Source organism: Giraffa tippelskirchi, chromosome 12 (assembly GCF_054371585.1).
Source record: "Giraffa tippelskirchi isolate mGirTip1 chromosome 12, T2T-mGirTip1v1.2.pri, whole genome shotgun sequence".
Lineage (NCBI taxonomy): Eukaryota > Metazoa > Chordata > Mammalia > Artiodactyla > Giraffidae > Giraffa > Giraffa tippelskirchi.
In genome coordinates this window covers 105416566-105436071 of record NC_137286.1, presented here as the reverse complement: position 1 = coordinate 105436071, position 19506 = coordinate 105416566, and the positions used below count along the sequence as shown (strand labels likewise).

General features: G+C 39.9%; 1 protein-coding gene across 1 annotated transcript in view; it reads left to right on the top strand.

Moving 5' to 3' along the window:
- The first annotated feature begins 310 nt into the window (after window positions 1-310).
- SGCG (sarcoglycan gamma) overlaps window positions 311-19506 on the top strand; it is a 29366-nt gene continuing 10170 nt past the window's right edge. The window contains exons 1-6 of the mRNA XM_081551704.1: window positions 311-352; window positions 7494-7688; window positions 10478-10579; window positions 12345-12432; window positions 17771-17890; window positions 19181-19253. Coding sequence (XP_081407830.1) covers window positions 7494-7688; window positions 10478-10579; window positions 12345-12432; window positions 17771-17890; window positions 19181-19253 — 578 coding nt within the window. The 5' untranslated portion in view covers window positions 311-352. The remainder of the gene's footprint in view (window positions 353-7493; window positions 7689-10477; window positions 10580-12344; window positions 12433-17770; window positions 17891-19180; window positions 19254-19506) is intronic.

Here is a 19506-nt window from a genome sequence, read left to right as displayed (position 1 = left end):
TTCACTGTAGAAAGTTAAAATCACATACGAGGGTCATGATTCAGGGTTTAACTGTTGGTTTTCTAGGAGGTTTTTCTCCTTGGCACACTTAGTGCTGTGTCCTGGAATTGGTGCCCAGACAATTTTCAGTGTGGTATGAGCTGCTTGTGTCACGGAAGTAAAATTAGATGTGCCTGTTGCTAATAGGGAATGAAACATGAGACAGACCCAGAATGGGAGCCTTCTGCCGGCTGCCTGGCGAACTTGACCCCTCCCCTCTCACTGGGTGAGTCCTGGGACAGCCTCAAATCCTGTCTCAGAAGCTCTGAAGGAGTGCAGTTAATTTACCTTGTGCTTTTTGACAACATCTAAGGTAAGTAATCGGCTTTAACTTGGACCTTACAGAATTAGAATGTTCAACTTAAAGACCAAATAGGTATAAGGCTTCTTGATTATTTTTTTCTTCATAGATGACAGAATGGAAAATAAATTTAAAATGTTAAATAAATTTAGCTCAAAATGATTATATATTAAATATCAACAAAATGAAATTAACACTTCAACTTTCAAGTTTTTCCAACTACTAAAACGCTACATGTTATTCTAGCATGATTATGTCCTTCTAATAGTTTTAATTTTAGAACACCATGGCAGTATTTTTGTATTATCAGGCATTCAGTTGTTATACTGTAGTTAATCTATATAAAAAATAATCTTTCAGATCAACTACTTCTGATTCTGGGCTTCCCTGGTGGCTCAGACAGTAAAGAATCTGCCTGTAATGAGGGAGACCTGTGTTTGATCCCTGGGTGGGATGATCCCCTGGGAAGGGCATGGCAACCCACTCCAGTATTCTTGCCTGGAGAATTCCATGGGCAGAGGAGCCTGAGAGGCTACAGTCCATGGGGTCAGAAAGAGTCAGACACGACTGAGCAACTAACACTTTCACTTTCACTCACTTTTCACTTCTAATGCTACTCTTAAACTTTTGTTGTAGAAGTCCATTTGCTTTACATTTTGTCATAGTTTTGTCAAGGATGTTTAAACACAGAGTAAAATTTATGAGACCCAAAGTCCAGGTGATTTGATACATTGAGAATAAGCAAAACAGAAGCAAAATGCCAGCTTCAGCTGCCCAACTCTTCTTGGATGAAAAAGGGAAAAATGTCTTTCTCCCCAAACCTGGGGAAAATAGTGTATTGCTCAAAATATGTATCAGAAAGTACAGTAAGTAGCATATGAGGTAAACATGTGCTGTGCTTTGAGCTGTTAAATGTCGGTTCTTTCTGGTGGATCATAAGGAACATAGGGCCTTTGGAGGACGAGTTTCTAAAGAAAGTCATCAAGAAAGATAATAGGGAAAAAATAGCTTGGCTGGCTGGAAAATTTGCCAGCAGAATGGAGTAACTCACTAGTGCAAAATGAACTACAAAACTCCCTGTGTTTATGTTTTGCTTGTTTTCTTGGAAACATTTTGTAGAGATGGGTACAGAGAGGCATACTTACCGCCTTGTGGTTCAAGTTGTTGTTAGTCTTAGAGGTTCTAGAATTTATCTGAGGTTTCTTTCAAAGCTAAATGAAAAGCAGTGTTTCACTATATTTAAATATCAAATTCCAAAGACTAACACATCCAAGTTTCCTGAAAATGTTGGCTAAGCTTGCAGCTAAAATGCTGCAAATAAAGCTGTTTCATGTTGTCCTTTACAAAATAAACACTGTAGTCATTAAATCAAATTCCTACTGTTTTTGTTCAGTTGCTTAAGTTGTGTCTGACTCTGTGTCCCCACGGACTGCAGCACACCAGGCTTCTCTGTCCTTCACTATCTCCCAGGGTTTGCTCAAACTCATGTCCGTTGAGTCGGTGATGCCATCCAACCATCTCATCCTCTGTTGTCCCCTTTTCCTCCTGCCTTCAATCTTTCCCAGCTTCAGGGTCTTTTCCAGTGAGTCAGCTCTTTGCATCAGGTGGCCAAAGGATTAGAGCTTCAGCTTCTGCATCAGTCCTTCCAATGAATATTCAGGACTGATTTCTTTTAGGATTGATTGGCTTGATTTCCTTGCAGTCCAAGGGACTCTCAAGAGTCTTCTCCAGGACCATAATTTGAAAGCATCAATTCTTTGGCACTCAGCCTTCTTTATGGTCCAACTCTACTATATTGAACGTGAGAATCAAATAGCAATGATAAATTATGAACGGGTGCCCATTTTGTTTAATTTTGCACATTTTGTGGGACCTGGGAAGGGTTCCCCCAGCTCCTTCTTCTACATGGCTGCTTCTCAAGCAAGCCCAGCACTGCTCGCCCCCTGTGGCTTTGGTTTCCTGGTGAGGAACCTTCAGAACCCACCTCTGCTGCTTTCTTTCCTTCCTGCCTCCTTTCTCTCTCAGCCTCAAGAGCATCTAGCCTTATTCTTCCCTGGACCTACTTCAGAACCAAATTGTTCTCTGGTATTCACGTGAGCTTTGTAGAATTCCTCACCCACTGTCTTTGCTGTTCCAGACTCCACGCTCACTTCTTGTTTCACATCTTACTGTGCCTTAGGGAATTTCCCAGGAAATAGATGCAGGAGTGTTTGGTGATCTGCAGATTTGCAGGAGACTTGAGACTTCTCCCAGAGTCCTTCACAGTGTCTGAGTCCACTTGACTTTGGTCCAGCTGGCGTGCTGTGCATGCTGGTGAAGGAGCTGACATTCCCATGGGTTGTGTGTGCCCAAAGCATCTGTGCTTCGTCCTGAAGCCACTGGGATGGAATTAGTCTTGGGGAAGGTCACTTTGGTTGCCATGGAGACTGGATAAGGGGCATGGAGGGGGATAGAAGAGTTGTAAAATGTCAAAAGATGGCCTCAGCTGAGGTCTGGAAAACAGACCCCAAGGGAGAACCAGCAGGAAGAAGTTGCCGTGGAGACGGTACCTAAAACCCATCCTCACCTTTGTGACTGTTTTAACTCTTACCTGAAACATTCTCAGCGAGTTTTACATGTGCAGCATCTTTAAAGAAACACACTCTCAAGAAGCCTGGTAGGTCGCTTGAGTTGATCAGTTGACCAACTGTTTGTTCCTCATTGGACAGAATTGATCATCACGTCACAGAACTAAGAAGGTGTGACTTTAGATTTCAGTCTGTGTTATATGATAGTGAAAGGGAAATACCTAAGATAATATGGTTGAAAAATGAGGGTAGAAACAGCCCTTCTCTGATGCTAATCATCTTCCCAAATCCAACTCATTTATCAAGGTAGAACTTTGCATGATCTTGAAATACACTGTTGAAATACAGAGTACTTATGGATAGACATTCCTGGTAGAAAATGAAGTAGCGTGAGGTCACTAAGGTGTGAAATGCAGGAAAGGTCCAGCCTATAAACCTGTAGGTGCTGGTTATATAATGGTGAACAAAACGGAGAACAGAACATCCTTACTTTGGCCTTATTTCTGCTAACTTCAGCTTTTGGACATTGATGTTACTCCTTAGTCAAACATGACATAACGACGTGGTAAAAGCTTCAGATTTCTGAGTTTATTTAATAAAAACAAGAGTAAAACACTAAGAAAACATGTTTGAATTGCTCATCTTCATAATCATAGCCCTGCTTTAAAATAGTCTCTAACTGAACTAAGAAACAAACATGCATTTTAAAACCTCAGTTTTATGACCTAACGTTTGTATGACAGTGGCTAAAAGTGTTTTTTTTCCTCTTGTTACTTTTTCATTCAAATAAAGATTTCTTCCCTGATCAGGAATGTTAGCTAGTTAAAGGGCATTTATTCTGTTGGTTTGATGTATTCTGTAAAGAACTTTTTAAAATGGCAGCTTGCCATTTTATTTTAAAAGTCAGTTTTGCTGTAGAGAAGAGAGAACGGTTTGATGACCTTATAACCTATGACTCTCTCTGTGCGTGTGTGTGTGTGTTTTATAGCAGGGGCCTTTGTGATGGTGAGAATTGTATTGATTGTGACTTTGGATGAAATTGATAACTACAGTTTGTGTACTTTGCTTTATTTTATGGTCATGCTAAGCAATTTGATCAAAGATGAAGTGGAACTATTTTTAAAATTATTTGGTCATCCTAAATGTAGTCATAAAGTTGGAACAAGTATAGTGAATTTTCTGTTAACTTTTCTATTATCAGAGAAATATATATATGAAAAGGTAGATATATACAAATTTTTTAATCTGAAAAAATACAGAAAGACATTTGGGAAATGCAGTTTTAAGTGAAAAAGGTAGAATATAGAGGGAAATTATTGTTAACAATTTTAAATTTGTTTATAGTCTGTTTCTATGGGTGTATATTTTAATATGTATTCCACTATTCTGTTTTTCATTCAGCACTCTACCATTAGCATTTCTCTAAGATATTCAAGATATGTGCTTTTCAAGCAATTAATTCTGTAATGTTATAATAATCCAGTAACTAGTTACTCTGATGTTTAACCGTTATCATTATTTGTTGCTGTTTAGTTGCTTAGTCATGTCTTGACTCTTTTGTGACCCCACAGACTGTCTAGCCCACCAGGCTTCTCTGTCCATGGGATCTTCCAGGCAAGAATACTGGAGTGGGTTGCCATTCCTCTTGCAGGGGATCATCAAACCCAGGTCTCCTGTGTCTCCTGCAATGGCAGGCAGATTCTTTACCACTGAGCCACTAGGAAGGCCTTTACTTTCCAGTCATTCACCATTATAGACAACGTAAAACAAATACCCTTAAACATCAATCTTCATTTTCATTCCAGATAGTTTCTTTGGAATAAGTTTCTAGAATTGAAATTACTGTCTGTTTGAGATTCTCAGCACATAGTGCCAAATATCCTTCTAGAGGGATGGTGTTAATTTCCACTTTCAACAGCAGAGGAGTTCCATGCCCATTTTTTCAAACATATCCATATGATATCACTTATGCGTGCCAATGTTGGCTAGAACTGGGTTTTAAATTTCCCTTACTGTTTGAAAACTGCCTGTGGAATTTGTGTTTGTGCTTCCTAGTGAAGTAGAATCTTTTACTGTGTATTAACCATTTGTGTTTCTTTAATGTGTGTGCATGGTTTTGTTTAAGTTGTATTGATTTATTTATCTTTCTAAGGGTATTAACCTTGTCTTATCTTTAAGGCAAATATTTCATCCATTAGTTATCTACTGCTGAATTTTCCTTGTTGATCTACTTTTTGTCACATCTACCAAGGCAACCTCCTCGTTTTCCTAAACGTTGGCACCATGTAGGAATTATGTGAGTTATGATGCAAACAGTGACCTGCAAAACTAAAGGATAATAAGATTATGTTGGATTAAGCTAGGTTTGTGATAGGTTTACACCAGCAACAGTAAGCTCTATATAGGAATAAAAATATGTAGCAATTGGAAGACATATGTGTGTGTGTGCATGAGAATGTGTATATACACTCATGCTTAGAAAACGCTATTTTTATTGATCTCTGGCAATATTGTAAAAATAATTTGATTGTTTTGAATTCTGAGTCTCTGGCTACACCCCTCCAATCCAGTCTCAGACTCTGAGCTTATCTTTTATGGACTGTCTGAATTTGCCACCATTATTTAGATGATACGTGCTTTGAAATTAATATAACAGAATGATGTGATATGATGGGATTGAGTGTGTCCAGGGAAGACTTCTTGGGGGAGATGACATGTGAACTGGTGCTGAAGGTGAGGAGGGGGCCAGCAGAGGGTGTCAGGTGGGGAGGATGCCCAACAGTGAGTCCTGACCTGAGGGTTCACCTGGGCTGTTTGCGAGTAGGTGGGGCACTGTGGTAGCAGATGAAGAGGTGAGCGAAGGCTCTCAGGTAGGGTTGGGGGGTGGGTGATGGAGGAGCCTGGATGTTCTCAGTGGGGAAAAACCATGGGAAGATCTGACATCGTAGAGTGACAGGCACTGACTTTTATTTCACGTGCCTACCGCTGGGTAGAGAGAGGCTTCCAGAGGGGGAGGAAGGGAGACAGGTTTGCAGTGGTGAAGATGAGGGAGTTCAAGGGGCTGCACCAGAGTGGTTGCCATGGAAATGGAGGGAAGTAGGCAGACCAAGGATCTAGGCTGAAGGTGGAGTTGGTGTGAAGCTGATGTGGGGCTTGAAGAGGAAAGGGGAAAGCAAGAATAACTTCAGAGACTTTGAAGACCTGGGTGGGTGGTGATGGACTTTCTCATATAAAATAAGACTGGAGGGGTCAAAGATGAGTAAGTGAAGAATGCCCTCATGAAACTGTTAATAACCGCTTGGGTTTTGAATAATACAGATTGTCAGTCCTCAGTGTTTGAAAATACTGAGTGATAAACAGCACCGTTTTATACAATCAGTTTGAACATGGGGGAAATGCCCATTCAGTTGGAAAGAGATTTAAGAATTATTTTAGACCATGACATTTTAAATAAGGACATCTTTAAATCATTCCTAAGAATAAATGCATAAAAAAATCTCAGAGGAGAGTACTTTATGTTCTGATTCATCATTTTGCTACCTTTACAATCAGAAAAGTCATCATAATTTCTAATTTTAATTTAAACAAAACTATGCTCTTTTTGTGTGTGCATGTAAAGAGGAGAATGAGCAACTTTTAAAAATCTGTTCCTAAAGTGGAAATTGTTACTGAAACTCTTACCCTGATTTACATAAAATGATGAATGTTTGTAAACATTTGTACATGTCCACGTTTTGATCTTTCTTGAAGTAGGTCAGTACTTGGGAGCTTTATTATAGGCAAATGTTGGTGTGATTGGTATCTTGTAAAGAGCCTTTTTAATTCTGAGTAATATTTAGTAGCTGAAAGAAGATGTAACTTAATCGTTTGGCATAAAACTGATGAACTAGAATTTTTTTCACAAGACTTTTGGGTACCAGCTTGATTTTCCTCCCACTGAATCTTTTAAGAACTTGATCACTTGACTGTTGTAGGTTGATGCTTCAATTCCAAAGTTAATACTGCAGAATTTTGAAATCTGTATATATATTGAGTTTATTGATTAAGACCTGAAAATGTGATTGTTGTTGTTGTAGTCGCTAAGTCGTGTCCAACTCTATTGCGACCCCATGGACTCCATAGCCCACTAGGCCCCTCTGTCCATGGGATTTCCCAGGCAAGAATACTGGAGTGAGTTGCCATTCCCTTCTCCAGGGGATCTTCCCAAGCCAGGGATTGAACTCTCATCTCCTGCATTGGCAGGTGGGTTCTTTACCACTGAGCCACCTTGGAAGCCCTGGAAATATGATCACTGGATTTCAAATGAATTTGTTATATCTAATATGGTGAATGACAGATTATCACTGTGGCTGAAATACAATGACATGTTTCAAAGTATTCTTTAATGATCTTTTTAAAAATCACTTAATTTTGGAGATTTGTTATTGGGGTAAAAATATATTTTGTTGGACTAATGGTCAGTCAATATTGACAAATTCTCTGTCTGTCTGTCTGTCTGTCTGTCCCTTTGTCCCTCTCCCCACTCTCACTTCCCCACTCCCTCCCTCTTCCTCCCCTTTCCCCTCTTCACCTCCTACCTGTGGCAGATGGTGCGTGAACAATACACCACGATCACGGAGGGCACCCACATAGAGCGGCCAGAGAACCAGGCCATCTACAAAATTGGCATTTATGGCTGGAGAAAGCGTTGCCTGTATTTGTTCGTCCTTCTTTTGCTCATCATCCTCCTTGTGAATTTTGCTCTTACCATTTGGATTCTTAGAGTCATGTGGTTTTCCCCAGTAAGTGTTTATTTTTCCTGATAATCATGTTCTCATTTTGTTTGTGCTGTCAGTCCATCCCCATTGCGTCAACAGAAGCTCCCTATCATGCAGTTAGTGTTTGTCTCCTGTCTGGATAGAATGCTCAGTAGAAAAAATATATATATAACTTTAAAATAATATAGCATTTACCTTTTCTTAACCTTTTTTAATAGTTTCACTGCAAATTATACTGTGTTGATTTTACAGTGAGTTTTCATTGCGGTTTTTCCATCCTTCATTATCTTTCCATGGTGGGAAAATTGGAGCCATCGTGAGTTTGGGGTTGATTGTGTGTCATGATTGCTGGAGAAGGAAATGGCAACCCACTCCAGTATTCTTGCCTGGAAAACTCCATGGATGGAAAAGCCTGGTGGGCTACAGTCCATGGAGTCGCAAAGAGTCGGACACGACTGAGCGACTTCACTTTCACTTTCACATGATTGCTTAAAGATTATTTAATTCATTAACTGGCAAAATTTTACAAATTGTATTTTTCTAATTTCACTAATTTATAAATGTTTACCATTTAGATGCAACTTACTTGATTTTTTAAAAGCTCCATTCTGATATGCAATAAATTTTAGTACACATTTCAGTATTTAACAGCAAACTTAGTAACTGGTGAATTCAGTTCAGTTCAGTCGCTCAGTCATTTGCAACTCTTTGCGACCCCATGGACTATGGCACATCAGGCCTCCCTGTCCATCACCAACTCCCGGAGCTCACTCAAACTCATGTCCATTGGGTCAGTGATGCCATCCAACCATCTCATTCTCTGTTGTCCCCTTCCCCTCCCACCTTCAGTCTTTCCCAGCATCAGGGTCTTTTCCAATGAGTCAGTTCTTCGCATCAGGTGGCCAAAGTATTGGAGTTTCAGCTTCAGCATCAGTCCTGAATATTCAGGACTGATTTCCTTTAGGATAGACTGGTTGGATCTCCTTGCAGTCTAAGGGACTTTCAAGAGTATTCTCCAACACCACAGTTCAAAAGCATCAATTCTTCAGTGCTCAGTTTTCTTTATAGTCCAACTCTCACATCCATACATGACTACTGGAAAAACCATAGCTTTGACTAGACAGATCTTTGTTGGCAATGTCTCTGCTTTTTAATATGCTGTCTACGTTGGTCATAACCTTCCTTCCAAGGACTAAGCATCTTCTAATTTCATGGCTGCAATCACTATCTGCAGTGATTTTGGAGCCCCAAAAAATAAAGTCAGCCACTGTTTCCCCATCTATTTCCCATGAAGTGATGGGACCAGATGCCATGATCTTAGTTTTCTGAATGTTGAGCTTTAAGCCAACTTTTTCACTCTCCTCTTTCACTTTCATCAAGAGTCTCTTTCGTTCTTCGCTTTCTGCCATAAGGGTGTTGTCATCTGTGTATCTGAGGTTATTGATATTTCTCCCAGCAATCTTGATTCCAGCTTGTACTTCATCCAGCCCGGCATTTCACATGATGTGCTCTGCATGTAAGTTAAATAAGCAGGGTGACAGTATACAGCCTTGACATACTCCTTTCCAAATTTGGAACCAGTCTGTTGTTCCATGTCTAGTTCTAACTGTTGCTTCTTGACCTGAATACAGATTTCTCAGGAGGCAGGTCAGGTGGTCTGGTATTCCCATCTCTTTCAGAATTTTCCACAGTTTGTTGTGATCCACACAGTCAAAGGCTTTGGCATAGTCAATAAAGCAGAAGTAGATGTTTTTCTGGAACTCGCTTGCTTTTTTGATGATCCAACAGATGTTGGCAATTTGATCTCTGGGTCCTCTGCCTTTTCTAAATTCAGCTTGAACATCTGGGAGTTCACGGTTCATGTACTATTGAAGCCTGGCTTGGAAAATTTTGAGCATTACTTTGCTAGTGTGTGAAATGAGTGCAATTGTGAGGTAGTTTGAGCATTCTTTGGCATTGCCTTTCTTTGGGATTGGAATGAATAATTTAGTAACCTAAAAATCAGTCATTCTAAGGAATTCTGAGTCTGTTTTAAGCACCCTCATGTTCTCAAGATAGCTGGGTAATTTTATATGCTTTAATAATATTTTGTGTCCTTTTTGAAAAAAAATTCATTTAATGCAGAATGTTTTTACTTTACAAGATCGTCACAGTGAGAAAAGATGCAGCAATGAACATTTTTTGGAGACTGAATGAAGGTTGAACTCTTTAACCCCAGGGTCTGTCAGGGGCACCTCCTGACTACAGGGTCCTGTCTGGCCTCAGAAAGACCCTGGCTATGTGGAAGGCTGAGGGATGGGCAGGAAGACCCTGGAAAGGCCTGGAAGGGAGACACACCCACCTGCCCCCCACCTCCAGCCCCACAAGTGCTGGAGACAGAGGACTGTAACAGCCCCTGGGCACCAGGGGCCATGCGTTCTCCCAGCCACCATGTGATCCCACAGCGTGGTTGGCACTCAGTCAGTGTGTCCTGAAAGACTAATGATTGCATTTTCTTAGAAATACGTGTCAGTTAATCCCACAGACTTTGCGTGAGCATTGTTATACTGTGAGCCCACCTGGTGCTCTTAGCTGTTTATCGTAAAGTGATTATTTAAATCTTACATGCATTTCCTGAACAGTCCTTTGTATTTACACAAGATTTACTATAACACTGAATACTGAGTAAAAACAACTAAAGTTATAAATAAAGTGCTTAAGAGAAATGCAGAAAAAGGCCAATAGGAAATCTATGAAAATGTATACATAATTTAAGTTGATAATAAAAGAAGTGAAAAAGAAATCAATAACATAATCTCTGCTCTTGTTAACAGGTAGGCATGGGTCACCTGCATGTTACGGCAGATGGACTTCGCCTGGAGGGGGAGTCTGAGTTTTTATTCCCATTGTATGTCAAAGAAATACGCTCCAGAGCGGTAAGAAAATGAGGACACGTTTAAATAATTTGTTTTATGAAAAATAAATAATGGTTTGCTTTTCTAATGAAAAGGATGTCTGCACTGACATTGCATGGCTCCCTGGCCATGTGCCTTGTGTGTGCCCTAGCACACAGTGAGTGACCAGCAGGGTCATACCCAAAGCCTTGCCCAGAAACCCAGCCCCACCCCTAGCAGATTTTTTACATCTCATTGACCAGAGTTTGTCACTTGGGTCTCCCTCCCCAGAAGACAGGCTGAGAAAGCAATTAGCATTTCCAGCCCCTGAGGTGGAAGCCAGAAAAAAAAAGCGGGGAGAGGGGAGTTGGAAAGCATCCATGAGACAGGCAGAGTGGTTCCCCGGACAGCTGACTGTGTCCATGCCCGGAGGTGGGCCTCACAGCCCTGACTGTGGCCCTGTCCTCCCTTTCAGGGAGAATGATGAAAAGAAAAAAAAAACAAGAGCCTGGACGTTAGCACCTGAAGACTGGGCTCCATCATGGAACTGTCACTTGCTGGCTGTGACTTTGGGAGAACTGTCATTTAATCTCTTTGAACTCAATTTCCTCATCTGTAGATGAGGAATAAAGCTACCTCCTTCAAAGTGTGGAGGTAAATGAGAGGATGGATGGTTAAAATCTTTGGTAAATTGTTAGCTTTTATTATCATGCTAGTTATTTCATAACAAAGCAAAAACAAGTAGTAAGATCACACCGTTGGATAAAAGGTGAGACTCTGGTAAACCCATGTTCTTCCACAAAGCAAGTTGGAGAATTTCTAACCAGCCAGACTTCCAAAGCGCTCCTAAAACTTCTTTCCTTCTGGAAAAAAGAAATAATCATTCCTCCACAACTTTGGAAGATATTTGGTTCCCTCTGAGTGACATAAACCCACCTGAACCCAACAGCCAATTACTGCATTCCTTTTGAAGAAAACTGTTTATATAAGAGCCAGCAATCTTCTGTGAAACAAAGCCCCCATTCAGACTATGACCCCACTTACATGCTCATAAAGCCACTTTATCTTCCAACAAAGAGCTCTAAAAGCGTAGGCATCCAACAGATTTTAAAAGCTCTTGAAATTGTGAGAAGGCTTTTGTGTTTTGAAAATAAGTAATACGGTCTTCATTACAGAAGAGCTAACCATCCGCTGATTTATCTTTTAAAATATATCATATCCTGGACATAAATTGTGAGAAATGAAATTTTAATTTTTTTGAAAAGACCAAACAAACACTGATTAAAACTTGATTGTTTCAGAGCTGCACATTGAGAATGGACCTGGTGTATTGTAAAATGTACATGGGCTCTGTAAACCCACGAGGTTATTATATTTTGTGGGGAAATAATTTAATGCATTTACCACATTCACATAATATAATCCAAGTTTAAAAAAATTTAGCCACAGTTTATAGGGTCACAGGATCTGTGATATTGGAAAAATTATTTTCTGTAAATGCTCAATTTATATACAAATGTACAGGTATAGAGTTGACTCATTGGAAAAGACCCTAATGCTGGGTAGGATTGGGGGCAGGAGGAGAAGGGGACGACAGAGGATGAGATGGTTGGATGGCATCACCAACTCGATGGACTTGGGTTTGGGTAGACTCCGGGAGTTGGTGATGGACAGAGAGGCCTGGTGTGCTGCAATTCATGGGGTCGCAAAGAGTCGGACACAACTGAGCGACTGAACTGAACTGAACTGAAAGGTATAGTCATTTTAGATAGTATACATTTGGCTCACTGTGTAAATCCATTTTTAGGACTCATCTCTGCTTCTGCAGTCTACACAGAATGTGACCATGAATGCACGCAATGCGGAAGGAGAAGTCACAGGCAGGTTAAAAGTGGGTAAGTTCAGCTTCATCAGAGTGCTTTGAGTGTGTGTGTGGTCCACAAACAGTTGTGCCAAATGGATATATTTGTTTTTTTCTTCTAAAGGATTCAGAGTTATTTATGAGCAATCAGAGTATGAGTTTTCTAAATATCATGCTGTGTTGACCATAGAGAGTTGTTCCTCTGGTGGGAAGACAGTCTGAAGTATTTTAATTGAAGTTATTTTGATTCCAAGAAATAGAGGACCATTTAAGGTAGTACAAGAAGCACAGTGATTATTGCAGGGTACAAAATAATCTTGCAGAGACAGAGAAAAGAAAACAAAGTAGTTGCACTCAAGGAAAAAAAGACCCAGGGCTGAGAGTCGAAGTATTCCTCCTCTCTCTTCCTCTCCCCATCCTTCTCTCCACCGTGTTTCCTTCCTTTCTGTATGTGTTTGCCCATGATTTTCACTTGGGTATTGTGATTACATCAGTCCTAATTCTATAGGACTCTCTGGTCCTTCCTCTGGTTGACTATAGTTCTCAACACCAGCTAACTTAGTCTTCAGTGTCTTCATTTCTGAACTCACAACAAAGTCCTCTAATTGGCCCAGTCACTCTGTCCAACCAACTTCCCTTGGGTGAGCCATGTACACCCATCTGATCAACAAATAAGATCAGAGAATATGGTCACATGGAAGCAAGGTCCCATGGAATCTTGCACAGAGAGCAATAGGATTAGAAAGAATAAGTATCAATGGAAGAAATAACAAAAGAGCAAACAGATGGTGAAAAGAATATATATTTGTACTACATATGTATACATGTATACATATATATGACTCAGTTATACTGATACATGTATCAGTTCAGTTCAGTCACTCAGTCATGTCTGGCTCTTTGTGACCCCATGGACTGCAGCACGCCAGGCCTCCCTGTCCATCACCAACTCCCAGAGTTTACTCAAACTCATGTCCATTGAGTCGGTGATGCCATCCAACCATCTCATCCTCTGTCGTCCCCTTCTCCACCTGCCTTCAATCTTTCCCAGCATCAGGGTCTTTTCAAATGCATCAGTTCTTCGCATCAGGTGGCCAAAGTATTGGAGCTGCAGCTTCAGCATCAGTCCTTCCAATGAATATTCAGGACTGATTTCCTTTAGGATGGACTGGTTGGATCTCCTTGCAGTCCAAGGGACTCTCAAGAGTCTTCTCCAACACTGCAGTTCAAAAGCATCAATTCTTTGGTGCTCAGCTTTCTTTATAGTCCAACTCTCACATTCATGCATGACTACTGGAAAAACCAAAGCTTTGACTAGATGGACCTTTGTTGGCAAAGTATTGTCTCTGCTTTTTAATATGCTATTTCAATGGCATTATTTTAATGGCTACATAATATTCCAAAGAATGTACATATATAAAAACTTGATTACAAAATACTCAAATATTGTAGTTAGGTTACTCTATTCAATCATTATCACAGTTCTTAATTCAGGCCACTCATATACTTAGTAGGTGTTTTCAATAAATACTTATTGAATGAATGAATAGAGGAGTGAATGAAAGATTGTGTAGTGTGGGATGGGCTGAAAAACCAGCTGGGAGAGAGTTCTAGGAGATGGAATGGGGTAAGATGGCCTGTCTAGGGTGCTCCAAAGTGCACAGGGGTTCAGATATAAGTCTGAGCTACACCATGAGGGATTTGGGGTCATGGAGAGGATCATGGGTGGGAAACAGATTAAAAATTTAACAGCCAGAACAGAGGAGAGAACTTCAACAAAGAAAGTCAGGAATAAAAATCAAGGGGTTAGCAGCATTATTCACAATAGTCAAAACATGGAAATAACATAAATATCCATCAATGGATGAATGGATAAAGAAGATATGGCATATATACACAATGGAATATTATTTATTCAGCCATGGAAAAGAACAAAATAATACCATCTGCAGCAACATGAATGAACCTAGAGGTTATCATACTAAAGTGAAATAAGTCCCAAAGAGGAAGGCAAATACCATATGATATCACTTATATTTGGAATCTAAAAAAAATAATAAAATATGACACAAGTGAACCTATCTATGAAACAGAAACAGGGTCACAGACATAGAGAACAGACTGTGGTTGCCATGGATTGGGTGGCTGGGGTTAGCAGATGCAAACTATTACCTAGAGAATGCATGAACAACAAGGTTCTACTGTATAGCACAGGGAACTGTATTCAATATCCTGTAATAAACCATAGGGCTTCCCTGGTGGCTCAGTGGTAAAGAGTCCACCTTCCAACGTAAGAGATGTGGGTTTGATACCTGGTTCGGGAAGATCCCCTGGAGAAGGAAATGGCAACCCACTCCAGTATTCTTGCCTGGAGAATCCCATGGACAGGGGAGCCTGGCGGGCTACAGTCCATGAGGTTGCAACATGAAGTCGGACATGACTTAGCAACTAAACAACAAAAACAACAAAAAAACCATAATGGAAAAGAATATGAAAATGAATATATATACATATATATATTCACTTTACAGCAGAAGTTACAATATCGTAAATCAACTCTACTTCAATAAAATAAATTTTTAAAAACAAGGGGTTCATCCACAGTGCTGCTGTAAACAGGACTGGAGCCCTTTCCTCGTTATTTAGGTCCATGAACTCATGCGTGTAGATGTAAAAGACTAGCCTAAAGATTAGAGTCAAGCTACACAGATAAGAGTCATTGACTCCAGGCTTATAAAGCTGAACTAAATAATGCAAGATTACTCTGAAAAATTAGTAGAGTGAACTTAACTGCAGTTTTCTACTTCCAGTCCAGTATTTGTCCAGTACCATATTTGCAGCAGTAGAATAAAACCTTCCTAAAGGACTTTATGATGTTTGTTTTTAAATGATGCTCTCTTAAATTAAAGCTAACATAGTGGGGACGGGCAGTGTTAATGGGGTATATTGTGAGTTAGGAAGAATTTAATTGTGTTTTTACAAGAAAAACCCTTTGGCCAGTTTCACAAACTGAATTCATCAGACCATAAAACCTGCCTTTATTTACTTCCTTTATCTTTTATTTATTTCCCTCTTTGTTTGAACCAAAGCCTTTCATTAGAAATTTTATTTTACCAAATAGCTCTTTACCACGAAGAAAGTATTTGAGTTTTGTTTCTTAAAGGACGTGGCTGCAAATGAGGGTGACGTGTTCACCTCTAATGCACGCCCAGCAAGGTTATAAAATCTAGTAGACTATTAATAAAAGAAGATTTAGTTATAAACTCAGTTATTTTAAGAGGTGATTTATTCCTATGGTGGGCTTGTTGTCACGTGGAGAACAGTTTCTTTTGAGGTGGGAAACGTGTTTAAACATGTTTAAACACTAAACATGTTTCAGTCTCTATATTTTTTATAAAATGAAGATGGTATTTTATTCACCTCTGTGCCTTCGAGGGGGTAGCCCATCTACCTGGAAGGTCTCATTCTCCCCTCATCAGGGAAACAACGATGCTTCCAGGTCAGCCCAGACATCTTCCCCCCAGGGTGTCACCCCCGACCACCCAGGAGGGACAGGAATTCCTTGTTGGGTTCTCACTGGACACTGTCCATGCCCGTCTCATGACACTTATCACATTGCCCTGGGCTTACATGCTGTTGTCCTCAGTAGACTGTGAATTCCATCTGCATCTCACTCATTCATATATATTCAATTCTTAGCACAGAACCTTGAACATAAAAAACATACAAGAAATTTGTATTGAATGGAAGAGACTCACTCTCCTGCATTTTCTTTGATTTGAGGGTTTACTTGGCTCTGTTACTCGTGAAAACTATGCAGCTAAACTCATTTGCTGAATATTGCAACAATACATATGAGATAATGGTTACAGGAAAAAATATGTCATTTAGTTGAGCCCTTTCATTTAATAAATTTCCCTCAAATTGTTATATGAACCTCCAGGGAGCTAAACAGTGAGCTCTTACTGGCTAAATTACTCCAGTTTTTTCATCTTAATTTTAAGCTCAAATAACTTCAAATTCATCACTTACTGCAAATCAATGTTTATGTGATAAATACCTCAGATGTGTCAGTGACCCAGAAGAGGAAAATAGTGACACTGAATCACAGGGTAACTGGGTTTGAGGGAAAGCTAAAAAGAGCAAAACTACAGGCAACTAACAAAAAATGAAGCGAGCCTTCCTAAAGAGAACAGAGATAAAACATAAAGGAAAAAAAATGACTTCCACTTTATAATACATGCACACACACACATACACATATTTAAATGAAGCATGTGTGTGGAGGGCTTTGAGGTACAAATCTGAATATGTATTGTGACAATATCCAAAACTGATTAATGTATTAATTGAAAAACTTCTATTTGATTTCTAGCAGGTCCCTCTCAACTTGAATGAATACTGTGAGGGACACAGGGACACATACACAAAGGCTTTAAGTGTCCATTTGACAATAAACTTACTTTTCTAGATGAGACTCTAGAGCCAACAAAAGAATTCAGGAACACTTGAACAAATGCTGAATGCTGAGTTCTAGAGAGATTAATCCAGCATTAATCCATCATGCTGGGTTAAGGTTCAGGGTTGGAAGAACAAGAAGCACAGAGAAATTAGGAGACACAGAATGATGGATACCCAAGTGCACCAATGAGAGAGATTGAACGAGATCTTACCCATCACCAATCTCACAGCATCACCAATGCCTGGCACTAGACGCACCCATGAAACAAACATCTGCTGAGTCAGCCATGGGTTGCTCACAGTGGGTCTAAAGTTCACGAGAAAGGAGTCAGCTTGGAGGACAAAGTGATGCCCAGTCCCTGAAATAGAAGACGTGGAGGAGACAGAAATGTCTGGGATGAAGGGGGAGGGCAGAAGTTGGAGGGTGTATTTCCATAGTGATGTCTGTCTTCTCCGAGGAGTAGGAGGTGAAGGGTAGGGCAGAGGCGAGAATCTGAATGACTCATCGCCTGGGTTAACTTTGGTCACTGAGATGGTCTTTCACAAATCTCACATTTCAGAAAACGAAATCCTCAGTTGTTAATACGCAAAAGAATAGCAATTTAAGTAATCTGCATAGAAGAATTGTATTATTTTTGGCAAGTTTTGAAAACTGGAAAAAATTAATTTTTAAATAATTCATTCATACATGTATTTGATATAGACTAACACACATGTGACCTAAATTAATTTTAATAAGATTTAAGGTTAGGATTTAAAATTTAATCATAGAATAAAAAAAAAACTATTGGTGACAAATCCTAAATGTTTAGTGATTTGGTACTACTGGGTGATGGCACATGTAAAAGTAGAGTTTTTAACACTGCATAGAGTAAACACTTTATAATAAGCTGTTTTAATTAATTCTTTAGGTCCCAAAATGGTAGAGGTCCAGAGTCAGCAGTTTCAGATCAACTCCAAGGATGGCAAGCCACTGTTCACTGTGGATGAAGAGAAAGTCATGGTTGGTACAGATAAACTTCGAGTAACTGGTAAGTATAGCTCTTTATTTTTGATTAAGGAATAATGACAAACAGCATTAGTTTCAGGTGTACAATATGGTGATTCAATATTCGTATATATTGTGAAATGATCCACACTAAGTCTAGTTAATGTCCATCACCACACATACTTACAAATTTATTTTCTTGTTATGAGAACTTTTAAGACACACTCTCTTAGCAACTTTCAAATATACCAAACAGTATTATTAACTAGGGGGCTTCCGAGGCAGCGCAGTGGTAAAGAACAAGCCTGCCAATGCAGGAGACTTGGGTTCGATCCCTGAGTCAAGAAAATCCCCTGGAGAAGGAAATGGCAACCCACTCTAGTATTCTTGCCTGGGAAATCCCATGGACAGAGGAGCCTGGCTGACTACAGTCCATGGTGTCACAAAAGAATTGGACAGGACTTAGCAACTAAACAACAGTTGCTTTCTGACTTTAAAATAAGCCTGAGTAGGAAAGATATGTACACCCCAGTGTTCACTGCACCACTGTTTACAATAGCCACGACACGGAAGCAACCTAAGTGTCCATCAACAGAGGAATGGATAAAGACGAGGTATGTATATACAATGGAATATAACTCAGCCATTAAAAAGAATGAAATAATGCCATTTGCAGCAACATGGATGGACCTAAAGAGTGTTGTATTGAGTAAAGTAAGTCAGACAGAGAAGAAGAAATATCATATGACATCCCTTATATGTATAATCTAAACAGAAATGATACAAATGAACTTACTTACAAAACAGAAAGAGACTCATAGACTTAGAGAATGAATTTATGGTTACTGGGGTGAGGAGAAGGATACGGCTAAAGGATAGTTAGGGAGTTTGAGATGAACATGTACACACTGCTATATTTAAAATGGATAACCAACAAGGACCTATTGTATAGCCCAGGGAACTCTGTTCAATATTATGTGGATGGGAGGGGAGTTTGGGGGAGAATGGATACAAGGCTGAGTCCCTTCTCTGTCCACATGAAACTACCACAACATTGTTCATTGGCTATACCCCGATACAAAATAAAAAGTTAAAACAAATCTGGTTATTTGCAACTGCTTTAAAAATCATATTTTGTTTATAGGAACCTAGTGAAATCGTGGTGTTCTTGGAAAAGTAGGAAAGCAGTTATGCCTATTTTATCCCACAACTCAAATGTCTATACAAAGTCAACAATCAGAACCTACCTGTCCTGTAATATGCAGTATAAAGGCTTGATTTGTTGGCCGTTGTTTACTTTTGTAAGAACGCTGCACCTTTGGTTTGTGTTTAGGGCCTGAAGGGGCTCTTTTTGAACATTCGGTGGAGACGCCCCTCATTAGACCCGACCCACTCCAGGACCTCAGGTAAGAGTGTTGTTCAGATGTAAACAAATTGGTTATGTGCTGCAGTAACACTTCAGCAGATACTACCAGGTGGTTCCTTATTCCTTAAGTTGTCCTTATTTTGATGACCTTCCACCCATGACAGGTCATTTCTGACAGAACCCAGAGGAGGGTGAATGTCCTTGTGTGTGTCCTGTCCTCCCATCTCTGAGACACAGGCCTCGTGACCAGCCCTGCCCCTGCCCCAGGGCAGCCTACACTGTTCCGGTAGACT